The sequence below is a fragment of the Chrysochloris asiatica genome, unplaced genomic scaffold, assembly GCF_000296735.1.
Source record: "Chrysochloris asiatica unplaced genomic scaffold, ChrAsi1.0 scaffold00116, whole genome shotgun sequence".
NCBI classification, from domain to species: domain Eukaryota; kingdom Metazoa; phylum Chordata; class Mammalia; order Afrosoricida; family Chrysochloridae; genus Chrysochloris; species Chrysochloris asiatica.
The window spans coordinates 3,025,424-3,050,727 of NW_006408634.1; the positions used below are offsets into that span (position 1 = coordinate 3,025,424).

Genomic DNA, 25,304 nt, shown 5'->3' on the forward strand with positions numbered 1-25,304 from the left:
CTTCCTGAATTCCCCATTTCCACACCTCCTTCTTTCCTGCTTCCCCCCCCCCCCCCCTTCTGAGCTTCATTTTGTGTGCACATGCTGCCGTCTTGGTCTCCTATGGTTGGCTGTTCTGAGAAAATATGTTCCTCACAAGCATTACTATTCACTTTAGAGGTCTATCTGTTGTTTGGCTACAAAACAGCTCTCCAGGATTGAAGGGTGGTATCTAAGGGTCATAGTCTCAGACTAACAAGTCTGATCTTTTTATGATTTTCATTCAGAATGTTTTGGTCAGAGTTGTATCCCTTAAAAAAATTGGGAAGCAAACCTCACCTATTTTGTTGGTTTCATTGTTGTTGGCTTAGTGACTTAGGAGACCGCCATGTGCCACAGAGTGGAACTGCTCTTTGCTGTGATTGTTATGAAAGCAGATCATTAGGTCCATTTCCTCCTCAGTACTGAGGGGTGGGTGCTGGAATCACCAACCATTTGGTTACCAGCCAAGTGCAAACCATGTGCGCCAACTAGGGACTTTGCCTGACCTATGCTGAATACTCCTTTGATCCCAAATGTAAAAACTACCTAAAGCCCAAGTCACAAGTTGCACCAACCTAGAATATTTGGGTAGCTGGAACCTCCCTTAGAACATCAGGTGTACATGGGCAAATTTTCAAAGACCAGTTCCTAAACCTAGATGCATACCAGATTCACCTGGGGGAATGTTTAATATTTGACAGTCCACTTTGAAGAAGACAAAAACAAACCCACCACCATTGAGTGGATTCCAGCTCACAGCAACCCTATAGGACAGTGTAGAAAAACCCCATAAGGTTTATGAGGCTGACATCTTTAGGGAGCAGATAGCCACATGTTTCATCCGTGGTGTGGCTGCTGGGTTTGAACTGAAACATTGTGGTTAGCAACCGAGCATTTAACTCACTGCACCACCAAGGTTCCTTCAGACATCCCCAGCCCTGGAGAATCTGAGCTTCAACATGCTAGGGTCAGGAATATGTACATTTTTTTCAAAAGTTCCCCGGGTGTTTCTGGAATTTTTCAGGCATTGATTAATCAGGTATTTGTTGTTGCTTAGTTGATTCCAACTTTTAATGACCCTGTGTGTTTCAGAGTAGAGCTGAACTCCATAGAATTTTCAAAGCTGTATCCATTCAGAAGTACATCCGCAGACCTATCTTCTGAGGTACTTATGGTAGGTTCCAACTGCCAATATTTTAGTTAACAACCAGGTGCTTAACCATGGACTTCTTTGGTGGTTACAGATAGACATAAATTCTTTTTACCTGCCCATTTTCTACTGGAATTATCCAGAGGACAAGGTTTGAGCCCAGACTACTGGTTCTGTGGGAGAATATCAATGTCCCCCCAGGAAGGAAGGCATTTAGGATCTGGAGATCAGGGCTCCCAGATCCAGCTAATATTTTATCTAGAAATTTAGACTCCAGGCTCTGGAACAATGTCATACAGTATCTCAAGCACTACCTCCTCCATCCACTTTGAAAATTCAAAGAAAGCGTTCTATCATACTGGCTGACATTCTGAACCTCAGGTCCACTCCCTAAGCAAAGTCCAAGCGATAAGCTTCATCAACCCAAAATACTCAGCGGGAAGCAGCTGTCCTCGAGGACTTTTAAGGTTCAGAGCCTGCATTCTTAGAGAGTTCAACACAAAGGACCACCCCCACTTAAATCAAAGAGCCATCTGAAATACTTATAGGAACAGTTTTCATCCAATTACAAAACTCGAAGGCAAATCCCCACTCACTTAGAATACTCAAGGGGCAACCGCCACACGCAACTCGTGTTTTCTTGGGTGTGCACGGCGGGGGTGGGGGAGGGGGCGAGGGAGAAGGCCACATTCATTCAGAACACACTGGAAATAATCTCCACCTCCTTAGGATAGTACAGAAACAAACTGCTCATGTAGGATACCTATGAGCTGGTTCTATTCTTTCAGAACATTCCCCCACAGGTTCCGCCCACTTTGGCTATTTAGGGTCCCAGCTCCTCCTACTTAAGCGCCAGCACCCAAGCTTCTTCCCTGTGTTGGATGTTGGATTCTTCACCTGGTTAGGCTGTCCAAGACTCGCTGAAGACCCCCGAGTTAGAAAACACACAGCACGTAAAATGCTCGATAAGCAGACGTACCCCACATCGCGAACCCGCTGCGCAGGGAACCCGCAAGTTTGAGTTACCTCCGGGGCTATGTAGTCCGGGGTCCCGCAGAAGGTCCGGGTGGTGGTCCCGGGGAAGACGTTCTCTTTGCACATGCCAAAGTCAGTGATTTTGATGTGTCCTTCCGCATCCAGCATTACATTGTCCAGTTTCAGGTCCCTGGACATGAGGAGGGCAGAGATGTGAGGGAACAGTTGAGTTCAGTGGGCTGAGAACCAATGCTGGAATTCTCGTCCCTATACAAGTACCACCGTAGTCCTGCGGTGGCGCTGTGGGTTAATGCGCTGGACTGCAAAGTCAGTTTGAACCAAAGTCAGTCGGCGGTTCAAACTCACCAGCCGCTCCTAGGAAACCCTATACAGGGTCGCTATGGGTAGGCACAGACTCGGCACTTAACAACAACAACAGGGGAGCCAACTCTGACTCATGGTGACCCCATATGTTTTAGCTGTGCTCCATAGGACTTTCTTTAAAAAAGAAAATAAATATTTCGTTTTCATTGAATGTTAATATAGAAAATTAAGTTCCCATTTGACAATTTCTATACAAAGTAGCATGCATGGTGGCACAGTGTGTTAAGTGTTGTTGTACTACTGAAAGAAAGATTGGCAATGTGAACTCACCAACTGCTCTGTGAAAGAAAGTTACAACAGTCTGCTCCCTAAAGATTATAGCTTTGGAAACTTCCAGAACAAGGGCAGCTCTGCTTGGTCCTGATGGGGGTGGGGGTGTTAGGTGCCACTGAGTCAGTTCCATTTATAACAATCCTGTACAGGGTTTCCAAGACTGTGAATCTTTACAGAAGCAGACGCCTCATCTTTCTCCCTCGGAGAGACTGGTAGATTAGAACCACTGAACCTCTGTCCTATAGGTTCTGTATTCATCAGAAGCCACTTGAGGGCAGTAGGCAGGTAAGTAGGTATACAAATTGTCCAGTGATATTAATTATACTTTTCACAATCTGTCAGCATTTAATTGTTTTCTGGTGTTTCCGTTTCCAGTGGTCTAGTTCCCCTGCCCCACCCCCTTATCTTCTCATCTTTGTTTTAAAGTAATTGTTGACCTTTTGATTTCATAGAAATGGGGGTTTTTTGTTGTTGTTGTTTTTACTGGTACACCATGCTGTTGTTGTTGTTAAGTGCCATCGAGTCGGTACACATACTCATAGGTACTATTCTTTATTTTATGTGCCATTCTGTTATTTTGTGAAAAGATGACGACGTCAGGGGATAGTTTTGGTTCAAGGCTTAAAGAGTATCTCTGGGTGATAGATAGTATCTGAGAGTCCTCTAGTCTCAACTGGTCCAGTGAGTCTAGACTTTTTAATACTTTGAGTTCAGTTCTGTATTCTTCTCCCATTCAGAACAGTTGGAGGTGGTACTGGGGCACCATCTAGTTCTTTTGATCTCAGAAGTGGTGAGGCCCTGAAATATCGGGCTTTCAGTGGCTGAATTTTTAGAAATAGATCATCAGACCTTTCTTCCGACGTGCCTCTGGGCAGACCCAAGATGCTAACCTTTCAGTTAGCAGCCAAGTGTGTTAACTGTTTGTACACCACTCAGGGACTCCCCTTCCCCTCTAAGGCGCTGATTTTCCTCCACTGAAAGGTCTGGGGTTGCTTACCGGTAGATGATGCCCTGATTATGAAGAAAGAAGAGGCCGATGGCGATTTCTGCTGCGTAGAACCTGGAGGAGGGGCGGGAATCCGAGGTCAGGGGCTAGGTCCCATCTGATTCCAGCTTCCCCTCGCTCTCCTCCAGGGCTGAGACTCACGCTGCATGGGGCTCCTTAAACTTGCCCAATTGCTGAATGTGGTACATCAGGTCACCCCCGGTGACATACTCCATCACGAAATACAGGCGATCCTGGGGGCAAGGGGCAAGGCTTAGTGGCGAGGACACGCCCACTGGCGGTGGGCGGGAACCCTTTCTTCCCACCCACTAAGGACCAATGCGGAAGTCTCGGGATCCACCCAATCAGAATTCCAGAGCAACTGGGCTAGCCCAGTGGGAGGTCCTGCAAGTTCTAACCCCACCCTCTCAGACCTCAAGGGCATAGTCACCCACCAATCATTCCCAACGATCCGGAGTTTTGGTCCCGCCCTCTTAGAACAGAAGACCCATCATTCACTGGAAATTGGGGACTTCTCGCCACACCCACTCACACGTATATTCAATTCTGGCCACCACTCCATTCCAAGGGGAAAAAAATGTAGCAGTTTACGTCAATAAAGATTCACAGCCGCGGAAAGAACCCCATGGAACAATTCTATTCTGTTCAAAGAATTCTATTCTATTCATAGGATCGCGATGAATTAGAATCGATTCAATGGTTGTTGTTGTGATGTGCCGTGGAGTCGGTTCCGACTCATAGCGACCCTGTACAGGGTTTCCGAGGCTGTAAATCTTTACGGCTGCAGAAAGCCTCATCTTTCTCCCGCGGAACAGCTGGGAGTTTCGAACTGTTGACCCTGAGGTTCGCAGCCCGATTCGTAACCACTACGCTACCAGAGCTCCTTAATTCAATGGTAGTGGGATTGATTTTTCGGGTTTTGGTGGTTGTCCTTGAAGTGATTCCAACCTAGAGTGACCCTGTATAGGGTTTCCGACGCTGTAAATCTTTGTGAGAGCAGAAAGCCTCATCTTTCTCCTGCTAGAGGCTGGTGGGCTCAAACCGCCGACCCTATGGTTCGAAGTTCAGTGCTTATCCTACAGAGCCCTGGTTGCACAGTGGTTAAGCACTCCACTGCTGGCCAAAAAGTTTGCGGTTGGAACACATGCAATGACTCTTTGGGAGGTGATCTGCTTCCATTAAGATTAAAAACAAAACAAAATCTGTCATCCTTGAATCAATTTGGGCTCAGAGCAGCCCAGCCTCATCACTGGGTTTGTGCCACCCTACGAAATAACTCCTGGATGGAACGCACCTGCCCCCACCCCCCAGCCCCCAATTGCAGGTGACCCCGTCCCTCCTGGCCTCGCCCCTATGGCGCCTATGCATTGGCCGAGAGGAGGACTTCTTCTCCACCCAGCCCACAGACAGGTGCTAAAGCACACCCACCCACTGCAGGACTGGTGGAGGATGGAGGAGTAGGGGGTGGTACTGATGAGTTACCACACTGCGTAATGCGCTTCAACGCTCCTATAGGGCAGAGTAGAGCTGCCCTATAGGGTTCCAACGCTGCAATCTTTAAGGAAGTCAGATGACCACATCTTTCACCCATGGAATCACTGGAATGGTTCGAACAACCAACCTTTTGACTAGCAGCTGAGCGCTTAACTACTGCGTCAGTCAGGGCTCCGTCCACGAAAAGATTACAGCCTAGGAATCTCTATGGGCAGCTCAACTGTGCACATACGTGGTCCCCAGGAGTAGGAATTGACTAGAAGGCACTTAACAACAATTAGGGACCAGAGTTGTTCATGCCCCGTCTACAGTTAAGGAAGTGTGGGGGGAACAGGAGGTAGTTTCATCCATTCGGAACCCCTGGGTATAGAATCACGGCCTTCTAAAACCCCTGAACTTTCTGGCTCCTTGTTTCATTCCACAGTCTTTAAGTAACTTCCTTTTGTCCCATGTCCTTTGCATCAGAATCCAAAAGTAATGACCCACCACAGAAAGCCTAATCCTGAGGACACTCACTCAGAAGATACTCTCTTTCAAGCACTTTTTGACTGAAAGATACAGCTTACCGGCTACACTCACTTCAGACCCAGGCTATCTGCCACTCCCACACAAGACACTCATCTTTTTCACCACGCCCACTCTAAGTTCCATCCATGTGTCCACGCCCACTCAAGCGACCACGCCCACTGGAGCGCCCAGTCTGGCCACATTCACTCAGGGTCTCATCTTCTGTTATGCTCACTCAAGTCCCCATTCAGCTGGCCAACGCCATTGAGGACCCCACCCATCTGACCACACCCACTGGCGACCAAGACTCCATCCTTTTGGTCACGCCTATTCGGGACGCCATGCTTGGGGCCACACCCACTCAGATCCATCTGTCTAGCCACGCCTACTTAGGAATGCTACCGCCTGACCACACCCACCAGTAACTCATCCATCGGGTCACGCCCACCTAGGATCCACCCTTCGGTTCACATTCACCTAAGATCCCATCCGTCTAACCACGCCCACTGAGGTGTGCAGTTTCTCGCCTTGCTTCAACTCAGAATCCCTAAGCAGATGGCTGATTCATCTAGGAGGGATGTAGCAAGCCCCCGAGACCAGCCTTCTCTCTCCGGATTCCTTACCTGAGTCTGGAAGGTGGAGTGCAGCTGAGTGAGAAAGTGCGGCCGGCCGCCGGGGCCTCGGCCCCCCAGTGCCAGGACGCGCTTCTCCACTAGGGTGCAGTCCACATCGTCGTCCTGGACAATCACGTCCTTCTTCAGTATCTTGATGGCATACAGCTCGTCAGAGCCCCTGCGCTCAGCCAGCATCACCTACGAAGGAAAGCAAGGGTTGAAGGTCCAGTTCCCCTGGGAAACTTAGGAGGGCAGGTTCCTGGTTCCCATCCCTTTAAAGTAGCCAAGAGGAACACGATCCCAGGGTAAGTCATCCTCTCTCGCGCCTGATTTATGGGCCCACCATGTCAGGGAAACGTATCCCCATCTTTATATTTCTTCTCCCCAGGAATCCAATCTACCACCATTTGGAAACTCTGAAACCTATTCTTTGCCTCCCCACTGCTTGCATTTCCTCCATACACAACAGACATCTTCCTGCCCACTCCCAGATATCCTCCCCTTCCCCAAAATTCCCCTAGAGTCCAACCTTCCCAAAACTGCCTTTGCCAAGAACCATGAGGAAGCTGAAATCGGAGATGTGCAGTCGTCCTGGGCTCATTCCAAAGAAGCAGCGCTTGGGATCAGTGGGGCTGGGGGACGGAGAAGGGATGGGGGAAGAAGAAGGGCCCATCCGCACCCGCTGTAGGGAAGGGGAGAGAGAACATGAAGTAGTCAGACCCCACCCACTCATCCACCCATCCACTGCCTTCTAGTGAATTCTGTCTCGTAGCCATGATGCATCGTTACCCTATGGACCAGCAGAGAACTTTCCCATAGGGTTTCTGAGGAGCAGCTGGTGGGTCCCAACTTCCATTCATTCAGTTAGCAGCCCAATGCCTAACCCAGTGTACTGCCCCAGAAGGGGGAGTATGACATTTCTCAAGAAAAAGACCATTCAGTAATGAAGGAATGGAATAGACCAGGAGAAAGAAAAGTCACCCCCCAACTACTTTCAGCTTAAGAACTTCCTCTGACTCCAGACAACCCGGAGGGTCTATATTATTTAACTAACATTTAACTTACTATAAGGAGCCTGGTGGCACAATGGGCTAAAAGGAAGCCCTGTGGTTTGAACCCTCAGCCACTCCATGGGAGAAAGAGGTGGTAGTGGCGTTTTTTATTGCTGTGTAAACTCTGTGGGGCAAGTTTACTCTGTCCAAAGGGTTGCTATGAGTCAGAATTAACTACAGCATTGGGCAACGTGCTTTGTTGTTGTTGTTAAATGTCATCAAGTACGCTCCGACTCACAGTGACCCTGTATAGGGTTTCTGAAGAGTGACTGGTGGGTTTGAACTGCCAACCTTGTCAGCCTAGTGCCAAGCCTACAGTGCCACACTCAGACTCCATCACTTACTTGATGTTATTGTCATTGTAATAGGGAAGGAGCTCTGGTAATGTAGTGGTTAAGAGATGGGCTGCTAACCTCAAGGCCAGCAGTTCAAAACTACCAGCTGTAGTTCTGTCACCAAACCATCAATGTCCCTACTATAGTTTATTAATCTTTTAGAAAACAATAACAAACACATTTTACAGAAGAACAAACTAAATCAGAGATGTTAAGTAACTTGTCCAAAGTCACAAAGCAGGTTAAGTATCAGAGCCAGAAATTAGACCCAAGCAGTTCAGCCCCAAAGTTTCTGTGCTCTTAATATGTAAGCCAGCAAGCCTTGGAGGGCTCAGTTAAACACAGATTGCTGGGTCCCACCCCCAGGTTTTCTGATTTGTAAATCTGGCAGGAGGGGGATGGCTGAGAATTTGCATTTTGAACAAATTCCCAGATGGTGCTGATCTACCAGTTGGGGGGCGGTGGGGAGACACATTTTTTTCTGATCTATGGTCAGTGAAAAAGAGAAAGACCTTCAATGAGCCGGAGTGACTCAACGAACACAGCAGCGATTGTGGAGATGATGATATATGATGAGGCGGGACCAGGCAGTGTTACACTCTGTTGTACATACGGACGTTGTGAGTCTGAACCCACTCCACAGCACCTAACAATCACAGCGCAGTGTCTTGTCCACACTGGCCCACGGGCTGTCCAGGGACTGGGCTGCCGTAATAGCATCCATGTTTGTCTCTCCTTACCTACTGTCAGACTTTCTAATGCATTCTCCACACAACAGACAGAGTGGCCAGTTTAAAAACAAATAGATAAGCCAGGTCCTCAGAAGAAAGCCTTGGGCATCTACTTCAGATGACCACTGAAAACTCGATGGAGCACAGTTCTTACACACATGGGGTCACCATGGTTAGAACTGGATGGCAGCTGTTGTTTAGATGGAGAAGATATGTGCACATTTAATTTTTCTGATTTATAAACTGTAGAGAAGGAACGTTGGTGGTGTTATGATTAAAGTGTTCTACTGCTAACCAAAGGTTGGAGGTTAGACCCACCTGCTGTTCCGGAGGAGAAAGATGAGGTTATCTACTTCTGTAAAGTTTTACAGCTTTGAAGACCCTATAGGGCAAGTCTATACTGTCTTACACGGTTGCTAAGAATCATAATCAACTTGAAGGCAGTGGGTTGTTTCTGGTTTCTCTTTACTGGTAAATCCTTCACTTGCCTCCAGGATTTCTTTGGAAGCTTTCTCTGACTCTCATAACCTGTTGCCCCTGATGCCGGAGGCTACTTCTATTATCATAGACATTTCCTGGTGTGAACATCTTTGGCTGTAATTCTCTCCTTAAGAAGAGACGCTTCCTCAGAGGATTGCCTGAGTCTACCCAGGGCATCACCCACAGCAGGGCTTGGTTTATCCAACACCTGAGGAAATAGGTGTTTAATAAGTGAGTGGATAAATGGAACGGATCTCAGGATCACAGTCTCGGAGAACATCAGGGTCAACTGACACACCATAACCCATAAAGACAATGCTCTACGTCAGGGTCTTAAAATCATGTGAATGGCCATCTCTGGCACAACTATTGGGCTCTCTCACACACACACGCCAGAGCAAAGAAGTGATAAAAATAAAAGACACATGGAAATAATTAATCCAAAGGAATGATGGATCACCTAATCTCAGTCTCCATGACCCTGACAACAGAATTAGGTGATGCCTGGCTACTAGTGGCTACTCTGAAAGGGACTACAATAGGAAGACCTGGATACATTAGAAGAAAAATATGAAACAAAACCCAAATCATAGAAAAAGACTAGGTTTACTGGTCAGATAGTCTGGTGGAACCCCTAAAACTATGACCCTTAGACACCCTTCCGGCCTGGCATTGAACCCCCTTCCAGGGATCACCTTCTAGCCAAACAATAGGCAGGGAGCACTAGTGGTGCTGTGGGTTAGGCATTGGGCTGCTAACTGCAAAGTCAGTGGTTCAAATCCGCCAGCTTCTTTGAGGGAGAAAGATTAGTCTGTCTGCTTGAGGAAAGTACACATTCAACTATTGTGCATGGGACTGAAGGCAGAAATCAGAGCGGAGAGAAATGGAGAAAGAAAGAGACCCAGAGAATGAATCTGCCCCATTCAACATCGGCTCTACTCACCTCATATAGTTCCAGGGGATAGTTACAGGCCTGGGAGAAAAGAAAGTCAGACTTAGGACCTCAAGAGAGCAGGGGACAGGGATTCACACTACCCCCAGATGGATAGGAATTACAATTCCCACCAGGCTCTGGGGCTAGAGCCCCCTAGAAGAATAGTACAAAGAGCCCCAAGGTTTCCTAGGAATTGTAGTCCCAGGACTAGGGTACCACTGAGTAATGGGAGGGCCTGATTCTGAACTTTGGGAGGCTGAGCTAAGTGCTCCAAAGACAGCCAGGGTCTGGGTACCTCAAACTTCTGGAGGAGGCTGCAGTTGTCAGCATCAGCCACTGGTACATTGTAATATTCACCCTCCTCCTGGTTCAGTAACTTGTACCTAACACACAGACGGAGACCAGAGCAGGGTCGGGGAGAGGGGGGCACCCACGGGAGGAGCAGACACACCCAAAGAGGGGAAGAGACACAGAGAGACAGACACAGAGATGGAGAGAGAGGAAGAATGAGATAAGAGGGAAGTGGGGGAGAAGAGAGAGAGGAGGGAAGGGAAGAAGACAGATGTAGAAAGAGGAAAGGATAGAACAAGGGAGAGAGAAGAAGATGAAGATTGAGAAAAGAAGATTTGGAGGAGAAGTGATGGGGAAGTGAAGGAGATGGAGACAAAGAGTAAGATGAAGGGAGAGAAGAGGAGCGAGGAGCGGGGAGGAAAATGAAGAGGAGGAACAGTAGCAACAAAGAAGAAAGAAAGAGAAAGGGGGAAGAGAAGGAGAGAAAGGGGAGGAAGCCACCTGCCCCTGGCCCTGCCCTCACCAGCCGTCCACCGGTGCCTTGAGCAGCTCTGACACCCCAAAGGACATGGCTCCCATGAAGTCGTTACGGGAAGTACGGTCCCAGTCCCACACCTCCACGCTGAGCCGCCGTTCCAAATCGCCGGGCTTCAGGTTACTGTGGGAAGGAAGGTGGGGGTGCAGTGAGAGGCGATATTCATGGCTCCCCCCAACTTCTCCATCTCAGGAACCTACCCAGCGAGCTTGGGTCCTTAGGTGTCAGTTGTCTGCTCTGTAAGGGGCTTCCTACCTCAGATCCTTCCCAAAGGGGTCTCTTTCCCTCTGTGGGGATATTTAAGAACCCTAGACAGTTCTCTTAAGGAGCTCTGGTAGCGTAGTGGTTACGAATCGGGCTGTGAACCTTAAGGTCAGCAGTTCGAAACTACCAGCCGCTCCGCGGGAGAAAGATGAGGCTTTCTACTCCCGTAAAGATTTACACCCTCGGAAACCCTGTACAGGGTCGCTATAGGTCAGAACCGACTCGACGGCACTTAACAACAACAACAACAGACAGTTCTCTTGGGCTCTCTCCTGCCCTCACACCATGTTGGTGGGCTCCCCACCCCCCAGCCCCCTTGCCAGGCTCTGCCTCCACTCCACCCCCAGCTTCTTTTCTCTCTGGATTTTTTCTGTCTTCATCTCTCCCTTACATCACTTCATACGGTCTTTATTTTCTTTCTCACTTGAGTCTCTTACTTTCTAACGCATTCCTTTCTACTGAAAGCTGGCTCCAGGTCTTTCTCTGGTCCCATCCCTCCAGTTCTCTTTCAGGGTCTCTGGCTCCCGCCCCCAAGTCTCCATTCTGCATGTCTGCCTTCCCCCAGTCAAGTGTCAAGGAGCCCTGGTGGTGCTATGGGTTAAGCACTGGACTGCTAACCACAAGGCTGGCGGTTCGAACCCCCCAGCCACTCTGTGGGATAAAAATAAGGCTGTCTGCTCCTGTAAAGATTTAGTCTCATAAACCCTATATAGGGTCGCTGTGAGTCAGAAAGGACTCATTGGCAGTAGGTTTGGTTTTCTAGTTTTATTCCAGTATCTGCTGTTTAGGGCTCTCCTCTGCCTCTCACCCAGCTCTCTCCTCCTCCTACCTCTCACTTTCAGAGCTCTATCCCTTTTCCTCTTCCTGTGTCTCTTAGTTTCTCCCTCTAAGGTTTTCTCTGCCTGTTGTTGTTAGGTGCCACCGAGTTGACCGACTCATAGCGACCTTATGCACAGCCTACCCCTATCCATTTCTCTCTTTCTCTCTCTGGAGCTCTGTCCTCATCGCCTCAGAGTCTGTCTGTGTGTCTCAGTCTCTTTGGGTCTCTGGTCTCTGTTCCCCTGGCTCTCTCTCTCTGTCTTTCTGTCTTTGTCTTCTCCCTAAAGTCAGCTATCAATACAGTAAAACTTGCAAAAGCTGGCAACTGTGTAAGGCAGACACCTGCCTGAGAAGGAACCCTCAAATATCTTCCACTGAAACAAGATTAATGGTAAGACTGCATCCTAGCTCAGCAAACAGAGAACGAGGCAGTCCCTGCAAGCTCTGGCTTTCCCAGAGTTCACTGCACAGTTATAATCGTTACCCCTTCCAAGCCCGGAAACACCTGGAGAGCAGAACCAAGTCGTCTTCATACCCAGGTCCCCTGTGTACCAGGCTTTGAAGGAGCAATTGCTTGTCTATTTTTCTGGCTTCTGTGTCCCTCTCCCTTCATCACTCTGTTCCCTTCTCCCCTCCCCACCTTCTTCTCTTTTGACTCCCGTCCTAATGCCTCCCACCAGCTGCAGTCTGGGAGCTTGTGGACCACCTAGACCCTCAGATTGTTCTCTGCCAGTCATCATCACAGCCTCCCCTGCATCCGAGGCTCACAACACGAAGGTCTCGTTCCACACGGGGTTTAGCGTGGCTTTCACTGTCCGGGTCTTCTGTTTCGTCAGGTTCCGAGGGTCCGGAATGAGCTTCAGTTTCACATAGGGGTCAGACAGACCATTAGGATCCATTGGAATGAGGTTACGGGCTTCACCAACTGAGGAGAGAGAGTGGGTTAGCCCTCTCTCTAAGAAAACCAAAAACCAGACAGACAAACCCATGCTGTCAAGTTGATTCTGTCTCATAGAGCGCCTGCAAGATACAGTAGAAATGTCCCCATAGGGTCTGTGAGGCTATAACTCTTTCTGAAAGCAGACTGCTATGTCTTCCTCCCTTGGAGCAGCGAGGGAGTTCCAAATGAGGACCTTATAGTTAGCAGCCATGCAGTTAACTTGTACATATTTCCAAATAGGAAATCTGAGCCTTCATAGAACCCCAAAACCAAAAATCCCCACTGTCATCAAGTCTATCCCGAGGCATAGTGATCCTATGTGGTTTTTGTTGTTGTTACGTGCTGTCAAGTAGGTTCCGATTCATAGCGACCCTGTTCAGGGTTTCTGAGGAGCAGCTGGTGGGCTTGAACTGCCATACTTGAAGTTAGCAGTCCAATACTTAACATTGCCACACCAGGACTCCAGGGACCCTATAGGAGAGAGTAAAATTGCCCCATAGGGTTTCCAAGGCAGCCACAGTGCTCCTTAGAAGCCAGGATGGCAACACTTCGTCTCTCATACTTCGGACATATTGTCAGGAGGGATCAGTCCCTGGAAAAGGACATCATGCTTGGTAAAGTGGAGGGTCAGTGAGATAGAGGGAGACCCCCCCCCAATGAGATGGACTGGCACAGTGACAGCAACAAGGGGCTCAAGTGTAGCAACCTCAAGTGTGAGGTTGGTGCAAGATCAGACTGTTTCAATCTGTTGCTTCCAGTTAGAATCAATTCAACTGCATCTATCCACAAGAAATCTTTACAGAAACAAATTGCCACATCTTTCTCCCACAGAACAGCTGGTGGGTCGGAACCTCTGACTTTTCCATTTGCAGCCCAGTGCTTAACCTACTGCACCAGCAGGGTTCCCTAGCAGCAGGCCCTCCCAATCCATCAGGGCAAGAATCTTGTTATCTTGAACAGCCATTAAAGGGCACTGACAAACTCACTCTCTGAGATCAAATTGATACCAACCACTTGAAAGATTAGACAGAAAGTTAAGGGGGGCAGTGGAATGTATGTAAATGGAGGAGGAACAAACGCAGAAAAGAAGATGGGAATGTTTGCAGAACTCCAAGAAGGTAATTAATGTCACTAAAAAGTGCTTGCTGACACTGGTGAATGGGTGTATGTTTTGGCTGTGTATATTCTCAACAACAAAACAGATACAGTTTTAAAGAAAACAGAAAAGGCGCTGTTGAAAGAGGTACAGGTTGGAGGCGGAGCTTCCGTCTATAGGAGATACAGCTGGCTTGGCTTGGGGTTCAACCTGAGGAGGGGAGGCTAAGAACGTGGGCGTGATCTCCCAGTGGGGCGTGGCCTCCCAGGTAAGGTGTGAGTCCAAACAACAATTACAAACGCACTGCCACAGAGTCAGTTCTCACTCAGGACCACCTTGTGTAAGACAGAGAACTTCCTGGGGCATTCTCCGCTTCCGTCGCCAGACCTTTCCTCTGCAGCACCACCAAATGGATTTGAACCACCAATTTTTACGCTCGTAAACTTGAGTCCTAGTGTGGCGCTGTGGGCTAATGCGTCAGACTGCAAAGTCGTTTGAAATGCAACGTGGGTGGTTCAAGCTCACCAGCTGCTCCTTGGAAACCCTATACAGGGTTGCTATGGGTCGGAATCGACTCCATGGCACTTAACAACAACAACAACAAACTAAATGCAAAGTAACTGCTATTCAGGGCCCCTGGCGTGAGACCAGCCTTGGATGAATCCAGTCGGTCCTGCCTGACACCTGGGGGAAGGGGCGGAACCTCACCCGTGATGTGGATCTCATCCGAAGTTGGAGCCCGGATTTCCAGCTGCAGGCGTCCTCGGCGCTCCGTGTGGTCCACTCCGCACAGGGAGGGGACGCTGCGCACGCACCGCCTGTGCACGTTCATCTCGCAGCCTGAAAGGGCACAACATCATGTGGCGGGGGAGGGGGGCTGGGAGGACGCCCCCGACCCCAGGCTCCCCCCACCACACGTCTCCCCCCAGCAGGGTTAATACTCACAGGAACATTTCATGCCCTGGTGCACGAGTCCATAGAGAAGGGAGCCGCAGTGATCGCAAAAGGTGGGGCTACTGTAGCTGTGTAGACGGAACCTGTGCTTGTTCCGGGGGTCCTGGGGGCAGACAAGAAGCCGTACTGGAGAGAAGGCGTCTTAGGTCCCTGGGCCAGTTGCCTCTCTTCCTCCTTGTGTCTTGCTCTCCCTTATCTCCCCGTTCTCTGTCACTCACTCACTCTTGCAGGTATTTATTAAGCGTGCGGCCACCTGTGTGCTAATGGAGCTCTGATAGCGTAGTGGTTACGAATCGGGCTGCGAACCTGAAGGTCAGCGGTTTGAAACTACCAGCCGCTCCGCGGGAGAAAGATGAGGCTTTCTAGTCCCGTAAAGATTTACACCCTTGGAAACCCTGTACAGGGTCGGAACCGACTCAACGGCACTTAACAACAACAACAACAACCTGTGTGCCAGGCAAGACGTCCTGGTGGCGCTGTAGGATAAGCCCTGGACTGCTAACCACAGGTCGGCAGTTCCAGCCCACCAGCCGCTCTGCAGAAGAAAGATGAAGCTTTCTACTCTAGTAAAGATTTATACAGTGTGTGTGTGTGTGTGTGTTTAGAGCAAATCACACCCCTGTCCACATGGAATTCCCATCCTAGTGCAGGGGAGTGGGTTAGGAGGAAAAGAATCCCAATAGCATGCTGGTGCTCAGGAGATAAAAAAACAAGGGGACAAAGGAAGGGATTGGGACCCAGAGGTTTTGTTAACTGGTGCCCTAGAATCAGTCTTAACTCATGGTGACACCATGTGACAACACCATGTGACATAGACTAGTTGGTGTTGTAAGATAAGTGCTGGATTGGTAACCACAAGGTTGACAGTTCAAACCCACCAGCCGCTCGGGGAAACCCTATACAGGATCACTGTGTGACTCAAATGGAGTCCTGGTGTGGCTCTGTGGGTTCATGCACTGGACTGCAAAGTCAGCTTGAACAGCAAGGTTGGCAGTTCAAGCTCACCATCTGCTTCTTGGAAACCCAACACAGTCGCTGTGGGTTGGAACCAACTCAACAGCACTTACAACAACAACTAATGTCGACTCAACAACACACAACAATAACAACAACAAACAATCTTTCCAAAGGGAGACTGGTGGTACTATGGCTTAAACATTGAGCTGATAACCATAAGGTCTATGGTTCAAACCCACCAGTCGCTTTGTGGGAGAAAGATGAAGCAGTCTGCTTCTGACAAGATTTACAGTCTCAGAAACCCTCTGGGGCAGTTTCACCCTGTCCTGTAGGGTAGCTGTGAGTCATAACCGACTCGATAGCAGTGGGTCATCTTTATGGGAAGGAACCCTAGTGATTGGGGCTAAAGCGGTCCGCTGCTAACCAAAAGGTTGGTATTTTGAGCCCACCAATGGGAAAAAATGGGGTAGACTGCTTCCGTAAAGATAACAGCTTTGGAAACCCTCTGGGGCACTTCCACTCGGTCCCACAGCATCTCTATGAGTCAGAATCAACCCCACTGCAATTGGATGATTTGGGGTTGAATCTTTCCTGGATGGAACAGATCACCAGCTCTTTCTTCCTGGAGCCACTAGTGGGTTTGAAACTGATAGCCTCAGGAGAGGCTGTCATCCTTCCAGAAGCAGATTGTCAGATCTCTTTCTTCTGCAGAGTTAGTGGGTGGATTCCATATGCCAATATTTCAATTAGCAGCCTCAAGAGCTTTCTTGGAGGGGGGCGGGGAGCCACCAGAGCAATTTCTTGGGACCTCAAGGAAGAGGAGATTAAAATTTCCAAGTGTGGTTGGGGAAAGTCTCACAGACAAAAAACAAAGGAGATGGGGGCTTCTATCATCCTATATAAGGAGCTCTGGTAGCATAGTGGTTACGAATTGGGCTGCAAACCTTAAGGTCAGCGGTTCGAAACTACCAGCCGCACCGCGGGACAAAGATGAGGCTTTCTGCTCCCGTAAAGATTTACAGCCACGGAAACCCTGTACAGGGTCGCTATGGGTCGGAACTGACTCAACGGCACTTAACAACAACAACAACAATGGATAAAAAGGAGCTCTGGTAATGTAGTGGTTACGAATCGGGCTGCGAACCTTAAGGTCAGCGGTTCGAAACTACCAGCTGCTCCACTGGAGAAACATGTCACTAGGGGTCGGAACCGACTCGACAGCACTTAACAACAACAACAACAACATCATTCTATAATCCCTCCTGCCACAATTTCCACCAGCAGTTCTCTGAGGACTTGAGGTCCACCCTGAACTCCAGGAAATTCGCTGGCAGCTTATGTCAGTATTCGCACTGAGCTCCAACCTCTGCCTGGTGTCTGGTCAGCCTCCTCAAGCTCTTGTGGGATGGGAACTATGGCTCCTTCGTTACAGGGACTCAGGAAGGCCAAATGAAAGAACACAGTGGCTGGCCTGCGAATTGGACCCAACTGGACAGTTACTGCATCTTTTACTGCTGTGGTTATGACTAGCAATGTTATTACAGCCTTCCCATAGACCCTGGTGTAAATAAGCCGCTTCCCAGCTGTGTAGTTTGGGGGCAAGTTTATTTTTGGTTTCAAGCCTCAGAGAACTCCTCTGCCAAGTGAAAACAAACAATCCATCTCTTGAAGCAATACTAGATTTCCAGAGTTCGATTACCATGTTTTACGCAAGTAACACACGAACCTGTCACACGGCTTTTGCAAGGCGTGCAACCCCACTTACATTAGCTTCCTATGCAAGCTATTTGCCATATGCAAGTGTGCATTTTATGTGGGCATATTATACGCGAAAGATATGGTAAGCATGAATTTAGGTTACCAGCAAAATAGACCTCCCACCTCCCCACCCCTCAGCCTGGTCTGGTTGTTAAATAATTTGGTATTTGCCTTTGCTTCCAAGAAGGCGTTGAAAGAATTATGACAGGGCGGAAATTTAGAACTTTCTTAGACTTTCATTTATTTTGCAGTTTAATGTGCTATTTTTAATTTCTCATATCTCGTAAGGGGCGGTGGGAGGGGAGTGGCAATTGCCTCTATGTATTTCAATGCTCTGGGTCTTCGGCTGACCCGCAACTCAAGAGTTCCTGGAGGGTTAAATGATGTACCCTGGGTAAAAGCCCTCAGCAGGGTGCCAGGCACATAAGCGAAACAATATTAGAAACTATTGTTACTACTCTCAAAGGTAAAGCTGTAAGGTGTTGGAGTACCAGTTAGAACAGGGTCCAAATTTCGACTCTGTTCACTATTTAACTGTGCCCTTTCTTTAAAGCCTTTGGCTTTAAAGAAATGGGGCCGTGGACCCTCATTTAGTCATAGGAGGACTAAGCAAAATCATGCTTGTTAAACCCTGAGCACTTTGTAATCACTCTATCCAAAAGCACAACTAAACAACAACAAACAAACGAAAATAAATCCATCACCCTTTGTTGATTCTGACTCATGAGAAGTAGGGATTTGTAACACAGTAGAACTGATCCCTAGGGGGGTTTAGACTGTGGTTTTTACAGAAGGAGACCCTCAGGCCTTTCTTCTGCAGAACCTTTGGGTGTATCCGAGCCACCAATCTTTAGATTAGTTATTAGGTGCCATTGAGTCAGTTCCAGCTCACAGCAACCCCATGTACAACAGAAGAAGACACTTCCCAGTCCAGTCCAGTCACCATCCTCACGGTCTTTGCTATGCTTGAGCCCAATGTTGCAACTACTGTGCCAGTTCATGTGAATGCACACCAGTTGGGTTACCCAGAGACTTTTACAAGACCACAAACAGTAACAATGAAACAGCCAGAGAAAGCAATGAAGAAGAAAGATCTTACAATTTGCCTGCCTTTCCTCATTGATAATTATAATCACTTTAATAATAACAATTAACGTTTTAGCTCTTCCTATGTATCAAACAATAATGATCAAAGACCACAGACTTCAGTATGGATCACACCTCAATATAAAAAAACAAACAAACAAAAATCCTTACAACTGGACCGATAAATAACATCATGATAAATGGTGGAAAGACTGAAGTGGTGAAATACTTCATTTTGCTTGGATCCACAATGAACACTCATGGAAGCAGCTGTCAAGAAATCAAATGATGTATTACATTATGTAAATCTTCTGCAAAAGTGTTCAAGAGCAAAGATACCAGTTTGAGGAGTAAAGTGTGCCTGGCCTAAACCATGGGATTTTCAATAGCCTCATAGGCATGTGAAAGTTGGGCAATGCGTAAAGAAGACTGGAGCAGAACTGATGTCTTTAATTATGGAATTGGTGAAGAATATTGAAAATGCCATGGACTGCCAGAAGAACAAACAAATCTGTCTTGGAAGAAACACAGTCAGAATGCTCCTTAGAAGAGAGGATGGTGAAACTTTGGATATGTTGTCAGGAGGGACCAGTCCCTCCCTGGAGAAGGACATCATGCTTGGTAATGTGGAAGGTCAGTGAAAAGAGGAAGACCCCCCCAATGAATTGACACAGAGACAACAGCAATTAGGTTGGAATTGAGCAGCAATTGTGAGGATGGCATAGGACCAGGCAGTGGTTTGTTCTGTTGTGCAATGAGCCAAAACCAACTTCAGGGCATCTAGCAAGAACAATGTGCCAAATACCACCCCAAATATTTTACTTGTCTAGTTCTCCAACAGTCCTATAAAGCGGGTGGTGTAAATGGGTAATGCACTAGGCTGCTAGCCAGATGTTCGGAGGGTTGAGTTCACCCACATGCATCTTGAAGGAAAAGCCTGGGGATTTACTTCCCCAAAAAAATCAGGCACTGAAAATCCTATGGAATACAGTTCTACCCTAGCACACATACAGTAACCATGAGTCAGAATACACTTGATAGCAGTTGGTTTGAGTTTGGGTTTGGGAATCCTTATCGGTATACACACACACACACACACACAGAATCCTACAAATAAATACACCCAAAATAAAATCCAAATTCCTTCCATTATTTACAACAGAAGTACCTTGGAAGAAAGACCTGGAGATTAATTTTGGAAAAAACTAGCCACAGTTTAACTACTCTGACACACAGGGGGTGCCATGCATAGACTCCACAGCCATTGACACCACCAGTCCCATTTTAGGGACAGGAGTTCCGGAAATGCAGAGGTAAATCAGCTTGCAGAACAGGGATTCGAACCTCAGTGTTCTGGAGCTGCAGCTTGTGCTCCCATAGGAACATTAACAATACCTGTGGCGCTGTGGGTTAATGCATCAGACTGCAAAGTCGTTCGAACTGCAAGGTCAGTGGTTCAAGCTCACCAGCTGCTCCTTGAAAGCCCTATACAGGATCGCTATGGGTCAGAATCAATTCAACGGCACTTAACAACAACAAGTTTGTAAGGGTAGAGTCCTGGTGTGGCGCTGTGGGCTAACATGCTGGACTGCAAAGTTGGTTTAATCCTCAAGCTCACCAGCCGCTCCTCGGAAACCCTATACAGGGCTGGCATGGAACCGACTCAACGGCACGTAACAATCACAAGCTTATGAGGGGAGTCCTGCTATGGTACTTAAGGGTAAGCACTGTACTGCTAACTATAAAACCACTCCTTGGAAACCCTTTACAGGGACTCTATGAGTTGGAACTGGCGCCACAGCACTTCACAACAACAACTACAAGTTTATAAAGAAGGAGCCTGGTGGCACTGTAGGTAGATGCTGGCCGTATGAATTCCCCCACGGGTCCGAGGTAGGAAGATGAGGCATTCCGCTCCCGTAAAGACTGACAGCCTCCGGCATATAGGGTAACTGTGAGTCAGAGTCGACTCGATAACAAGGAGTTTTTTTGGCTTTTAACCTGATACACTACATGCGAGTTACTTGGTGAACACAGGCATTGAACATTTGATAGAGGAGGACTAGTCTAGGGCTAGTGGAGCAACGGTTAAGTGCTGAGCTGCTAACCCCCCACCCAGCGGCTCCTCAGAACGATCTGCCAGTCTGTTCCCATACAGATGCCCCACTACTTTGAGTCAATTCCAATTCCTAGAAGACAGAAGCAAGCCTGCCTCCTCATCTTTCTGCCCCGGAGAACACGGTGGGTTTGAACCACTGACCTTTCGGTTGGCAGCTCAGTACTTAACCATTGTGCCACAGGACTTCTCCCATAAAAACGACAGCCTAGGAAGCCTAATTGTTGTTAAGAGCCTTGGAGTACATACGGACTCACAGCGACCCTGTGTGGGGTTCCCGAGGAGCAAAGTTCCTGCGGCGAGGCTGTAAAACAGGAGCAGAACGCCTCCTCTTTCTCCCTCTGAGTCGCTAGTGGATTTGAACTGCTGGCCTTGTGGTTGGTAGCCCAACCGGTGACCCACATGCTACCAGAACTCCTTATGTTGGCAGGCAGTGTTGTTGTCGTTGTTAAATGCCATTGAGTCTGTTCTGACTCATAGCATAGTATCGGTTTTCCGAAGAGTAGCTGGTGGGTTTGAACTACTGATGTTTCCGTTAGTAGTTCAGTGCTTAACCTACAGCACCCCACCAGGAGTTCAGTAAATGTTCTATGAAGTTACATCCTATATGTGAGCTTTCATATTCTTTATCTGACAGGCTAGCACAATGCCTCATGGACCTCTGTCGGTCTCTGTGTGTGTGTTTCTCTCTTTCTGTCCTGTTTCCCTCTCTGTCTTTCTCTCTCTTCTGCCTCTTTCTTCAAGCATTAATCATACAACCACCCTCAACCTCATGTCAAATGCCAGGCTAAACTCTTAACCCACGTAATTTCAATGACCTGTCAAAACAAGACTGGGACAGCCACTAGGCACACGTGGCCATTTAAGTAGAAACCAACTCCAGTCAAATGAAATTTGACTTTTTCTTCCTCCTTGCTAGTAGCCACATTTCAAGTGCCCAAGGCTCCGTGTGACTGGTGGCTACCATATCGGGCATTGTAGATACAGACCATTTCCATGGTTACAGAAAGCCTTGTTGGTCAGCACCAGAGCATCAGCCCCATTTTATAGGCATGGAAACTGAGGCTCGGAGAGAAGATCTGACAGAAAGGGAGGGAGAGGACAAGGGTAGGGTACTCAGGGGTAGCTATTTGTAAAAGCTACTGATGTGTTTTTGGAGAGAGAGAGACTGTGTGTGTGCACATGTTCCCACATGCATGTGCTTATATGGGGGGTGTCCCTGCAGGCCCACATGTGTATGTGTGCATGTGTACTGCAGGGTCTCTTTTGAGTCCCTCTTGTTTAGCATCTCCACATCCATCCACCATCTTTTCTTGGTCCCTCTCTTCAGGTACCTGTCTCAGCCTCTCTGTCTCCCTCAGTCTCTCAGAATCCCCCGTCTGTCTCCCTGTGTCTCTGTCTCTGTCCCACTCTCTCTTTCTCTCTCTCTGGGTCTGTCAGTGTGTCCCCGAGATGCTCTTATCCCAGGATCTCTTCATCTGCATCAAAATCTCTCTCCTTCTGTATTTCTGAGTTCCAGACCACCCCTTCTGATGTCCAGTTTCAGTCCCCTCACTCCTCCTGCCTCCTCTCTGTCTCCCACCTGTGTCCCCAGACTATCTCAGTCCCCCTCTCGTTTCCCCTTTCCAGGCCAAGGGCAGACAATCTGGGCCACATGAGCTCCCCTATCTCCCCAACCCCCCTCCCCTCCCAGCCTTAAAAATAGCAGGAGAAATTGGGACGGACGCCGAGGGGGTGCGGGCGGGGCGCGGTCTGAGGAGGAGGGGTCAGGTGTCTGGGCACTCACGTCCGTCTGGGGGCCCTTCCCAGCGCCTGGACACTCGAAGGTCACAAATTCGTGGCATCGTCGGTGAACGACAAAGCTGCAGACTGTGAGAATCACAGAGAAAGACAGAGAATGCCAGGTAAATCCAGAGAGAGAGAGAGATCAGAGAGAGAAAGAGGTCCGTGTAAATCAGAGTGAGATGGGAGACTAGAAAGACCCCAATACAGAGAGATAGAGAGGCAGAGACAGAGAACGTCCCAGGTAAATCCAGAGAGAGACAGAGACAGAGAGAACCAGGCAAATCCAGAGGATATGGGGGAATCAGAGCGAGAGAAACTGCAACACAGAGAGATACAGAGATAGAGGGAGACCCAGGTAAATCCAGAGAGAGACAGAGACAGAGAGAACCAGGCAAATCCAGAGGATATGGGGGAAATCAGAGCGAGAGAAACTGCAACACAGAGAGATACAGAGATAGAGGGAGACCCAGGTAAATCCAGAGAGAGACAGGAGATGAGAGAGGGAGCCAGGTAAATCAGAATGAGGCAAGGAATGAGAGAGAGGGACCCCAACACCAAGTGATACAGAGGCAGAGATGGAGATCCCCAGGTAAATCCAGAGACAGATAGGAGATGCAAGAGACAGACCCCAATACAGAGAAGGCCACAGGTAGAGAGACAGAGAAGGTCAGAGAGAGAGAGAGAGAGAGACAGACCTGGGAAACCCAGAGATAGAAAGAGACAGAACAGAGACAGCTTGATAAATCAGAGAGGGAGATCAAGGTATAGCCAAAGAAAGACAGAAAAAATTAGAGAGACTGAGAAAAATAAAGAGAGACCCAATAGAAGAAAGAACCCCAACAGAGAGACAGACAGACAGATAGACCCCAACAGAAAGAAAGAGTGAGAAGAAACCCTAACATTACAGACACATAGCTGCAGACAGAGATGAAGACCACCAACAGGGAGAAATCCAACCAAAAGGAATGCTGACAGACATGGGACATGGGAGATGGAAACGTATGCAATGAACTCAAAGACAGAAACCCAGAGAATCCCAGTGAAAGACCCAGAGCACAGAGACTGAAGTGTACCACCACCACCCAGCACCCGGGTCACACACAGAGATTCAAACACAGGCCCAGAGATGAGGAAAGTCACTCAGAGATCCTCAGAAGGAGAGACGACAGAACAACTTGGGCAGAAGTGAGTCTGGGGGGCTGGTTGATGGCCGCCCCCCTCCCTGACTCACTATGTTCTCAGCTGTGGCAGCTGGTGCTCTAGGACTCGCCCCCCCTCTCCCGCCCCCCATCACTGCCAGCCCCTCCTGGGCCCCCACCTGCCCATCCCCATCAGTGACCCCACCCGGCCTGCCCCTGCCTAAAAAGGCTCATGTTGCTATGGAGATGGCAGTCTGGTGGGGGGGGGTAGAACTCTGACTCTGCATCTCCAGCCCCCCCTTCAGCTCCCCTTTTGCAAAGAAAAAAAAATTTTTAAAGAAAAAAAAAAAAAAAATGTCTCTGTTACCATGGCAACAGATTCTCCAAATATCTGTCCCCACCTGGAGCCGGCCGAGGGAGGGCCCCGGCACCACCTCCGCCTGCGGCCCCTCCATGAAAGCTCCCTCCCCACTCCAGGCAGGCTGTGTCTCCGCCACACCCCCCGCCCCGGGCTCCCCCGCGCCTCTCTGGGGACCACAGAACACGTGTATGTGTCGAGCAGCCTCAGATCTGGGGTCCCAGCCTCCACCCTCCGAAGGGACCTGGGAGTCCAGGGCCCTGGCTCTTACCTTGACATTGAAGGCCTTGCTTCCCTATGCCCCTGGAAGAGCAGAGGGTTCTAGGTGAGTAAGACCCGGGCTCCTGGACCCACCCCAGACCCACCTCAGCTGGCTAGAGGCCCTCAGCACGCAGAGCTCAGGAGCCCAGCCCCTCCCAGCACTCCTCCTAAACCCAGAGATTCGGACCCTTGACCCCCCTCCTCCCCCAGGTCTCAGTGATCTGCACCTGGACCCTTACCCAGGAGTTCTAGCCCCGCCCAGGCCCTCCTTCCTCAGACCCAGGCGTCCAGGTACCTGTGCCCTCCTACCCCTGGACTCAGGGGTCCTGCTGCTACCGGTTCCTCCCTCCCCACCTGCGTCCCTGCCCCGGGGTCCTCACCAGATGAAGTCGGTACAGTGACTACAGAAGGTCGGCTGCTTGAAGAAGCGAGCGGTGAACTTGTGACTCTTGACTTCATGGACCACCTTCTGCCTCAAAGCCCCCTTTCTGCAAAACAGGGGCCGAGGTCCCCCCTCTGAGTCGCCCCCACCGGGGCCCAGGCCTGCCATCGCCCCGGGAACAGAACCGGGGTGGTGGTGGGGGGATCAGGATCCTGCCTCGGAGATGGTGGTGGGGAACAGGTGGAATGGGACAGAGCCAGGAGCACAAGAGATTGGAAGAGTCGCAGGGAGATCCTGAGTGGAGCGAAGCGGAGCGCTCCCGGGGGCAGGCGACCAGCCCGAGGCGCACCGGATCAGTCAGTTGGCGCGGGCTTGCAAGAGGACAGCAGCGGGAAGAGGCGCCGCGGAGCCCGAGGCACGGGCGGCGGCGGTTGGTGCTCCGGCACCTGCTGAAATGTGGGAGCCCCGGGTTGAGGGGGGAGGCGTTGCCATGACGACTGAGGGGCGGGGTTTTGTCTTAAAGGCGCCCCCCCCCCCCCCGAGATGCGGGACCAATGCCCTCCCCACCCGGACACGTGCGCACTCCCACTCCGGGGGCCAGCTGGAG

General features: G+C 49.3%; 1 protein-coding gene across 2 annotated transcripts in view; it reads right to left on the reverse strand.

Annotated features, from left to right (window-relative positions):
• PRKCG (protein kinase C, gamma) overlaps positions 1-24,999 on the reverse strand; it is a 32,348-nt gene extending 7,349 nt beyond the window's left edge. The window contains exons 1-14 of one of the 2 annotated variants that reach the window (XM_006868120.1): positions 24,696-24,999; positions 24,326-24,357; positions 22,559-22,641; positions 14,847-14,958; positions 14,610-14,741; positions 12,634-12,790; positions 10,771-10,905; positions 10,252-10,339; positions 9,966-9,995; positions 6,954-7,106; positions 6,434-6,622; positions 3,951-4,042; positions 3,801-3,863; positions 2,198-2,336 (exon numbers count right to left, since the gene is read on the reverse strand). In XM_006868120.1, the coding sequence (XP_006868182.1) occupies positions 2,198-2,336; positions 3,801-3,863; positions 3,951-4,042; positions 6,434-6,622; positions 6,954-7,106; positions 9,966-9,995; positions 10,252-10,339; positions 10,771-10,905; positions 12,634-12,790; positions 14,610-14,741; positions 14,847-14,958; positions 22,559-22,641; positions 24,326-24,357; positions 24,696-24,865 (1,575 nt within the window). In that variant the 5' untranslated portion in view covers positions 24,866-24,999. Of the gene's footprint in view, positions 1-2,197; positions 2,337-3,800; positions 3,864-3,950; positions 4,043-6,433; positions 6,623-6,953; positions 7,107-9,965; positions 9,996-10,251; positions 10,340-10,770; positions 10,906-12,633; positions 12,791-14,609; positions 14,742-14,846; positions 14,959-22,558; positions 22,642-23,788; positions 23,815-24,325; positions 24,358-24,695 lie in introns of those variants that run through there. The other variant, XM_006868121.1, reaches the window with a different exon arrangement.
• Positions 25,000-25,304: the final 305 nt, after the last annotated feature.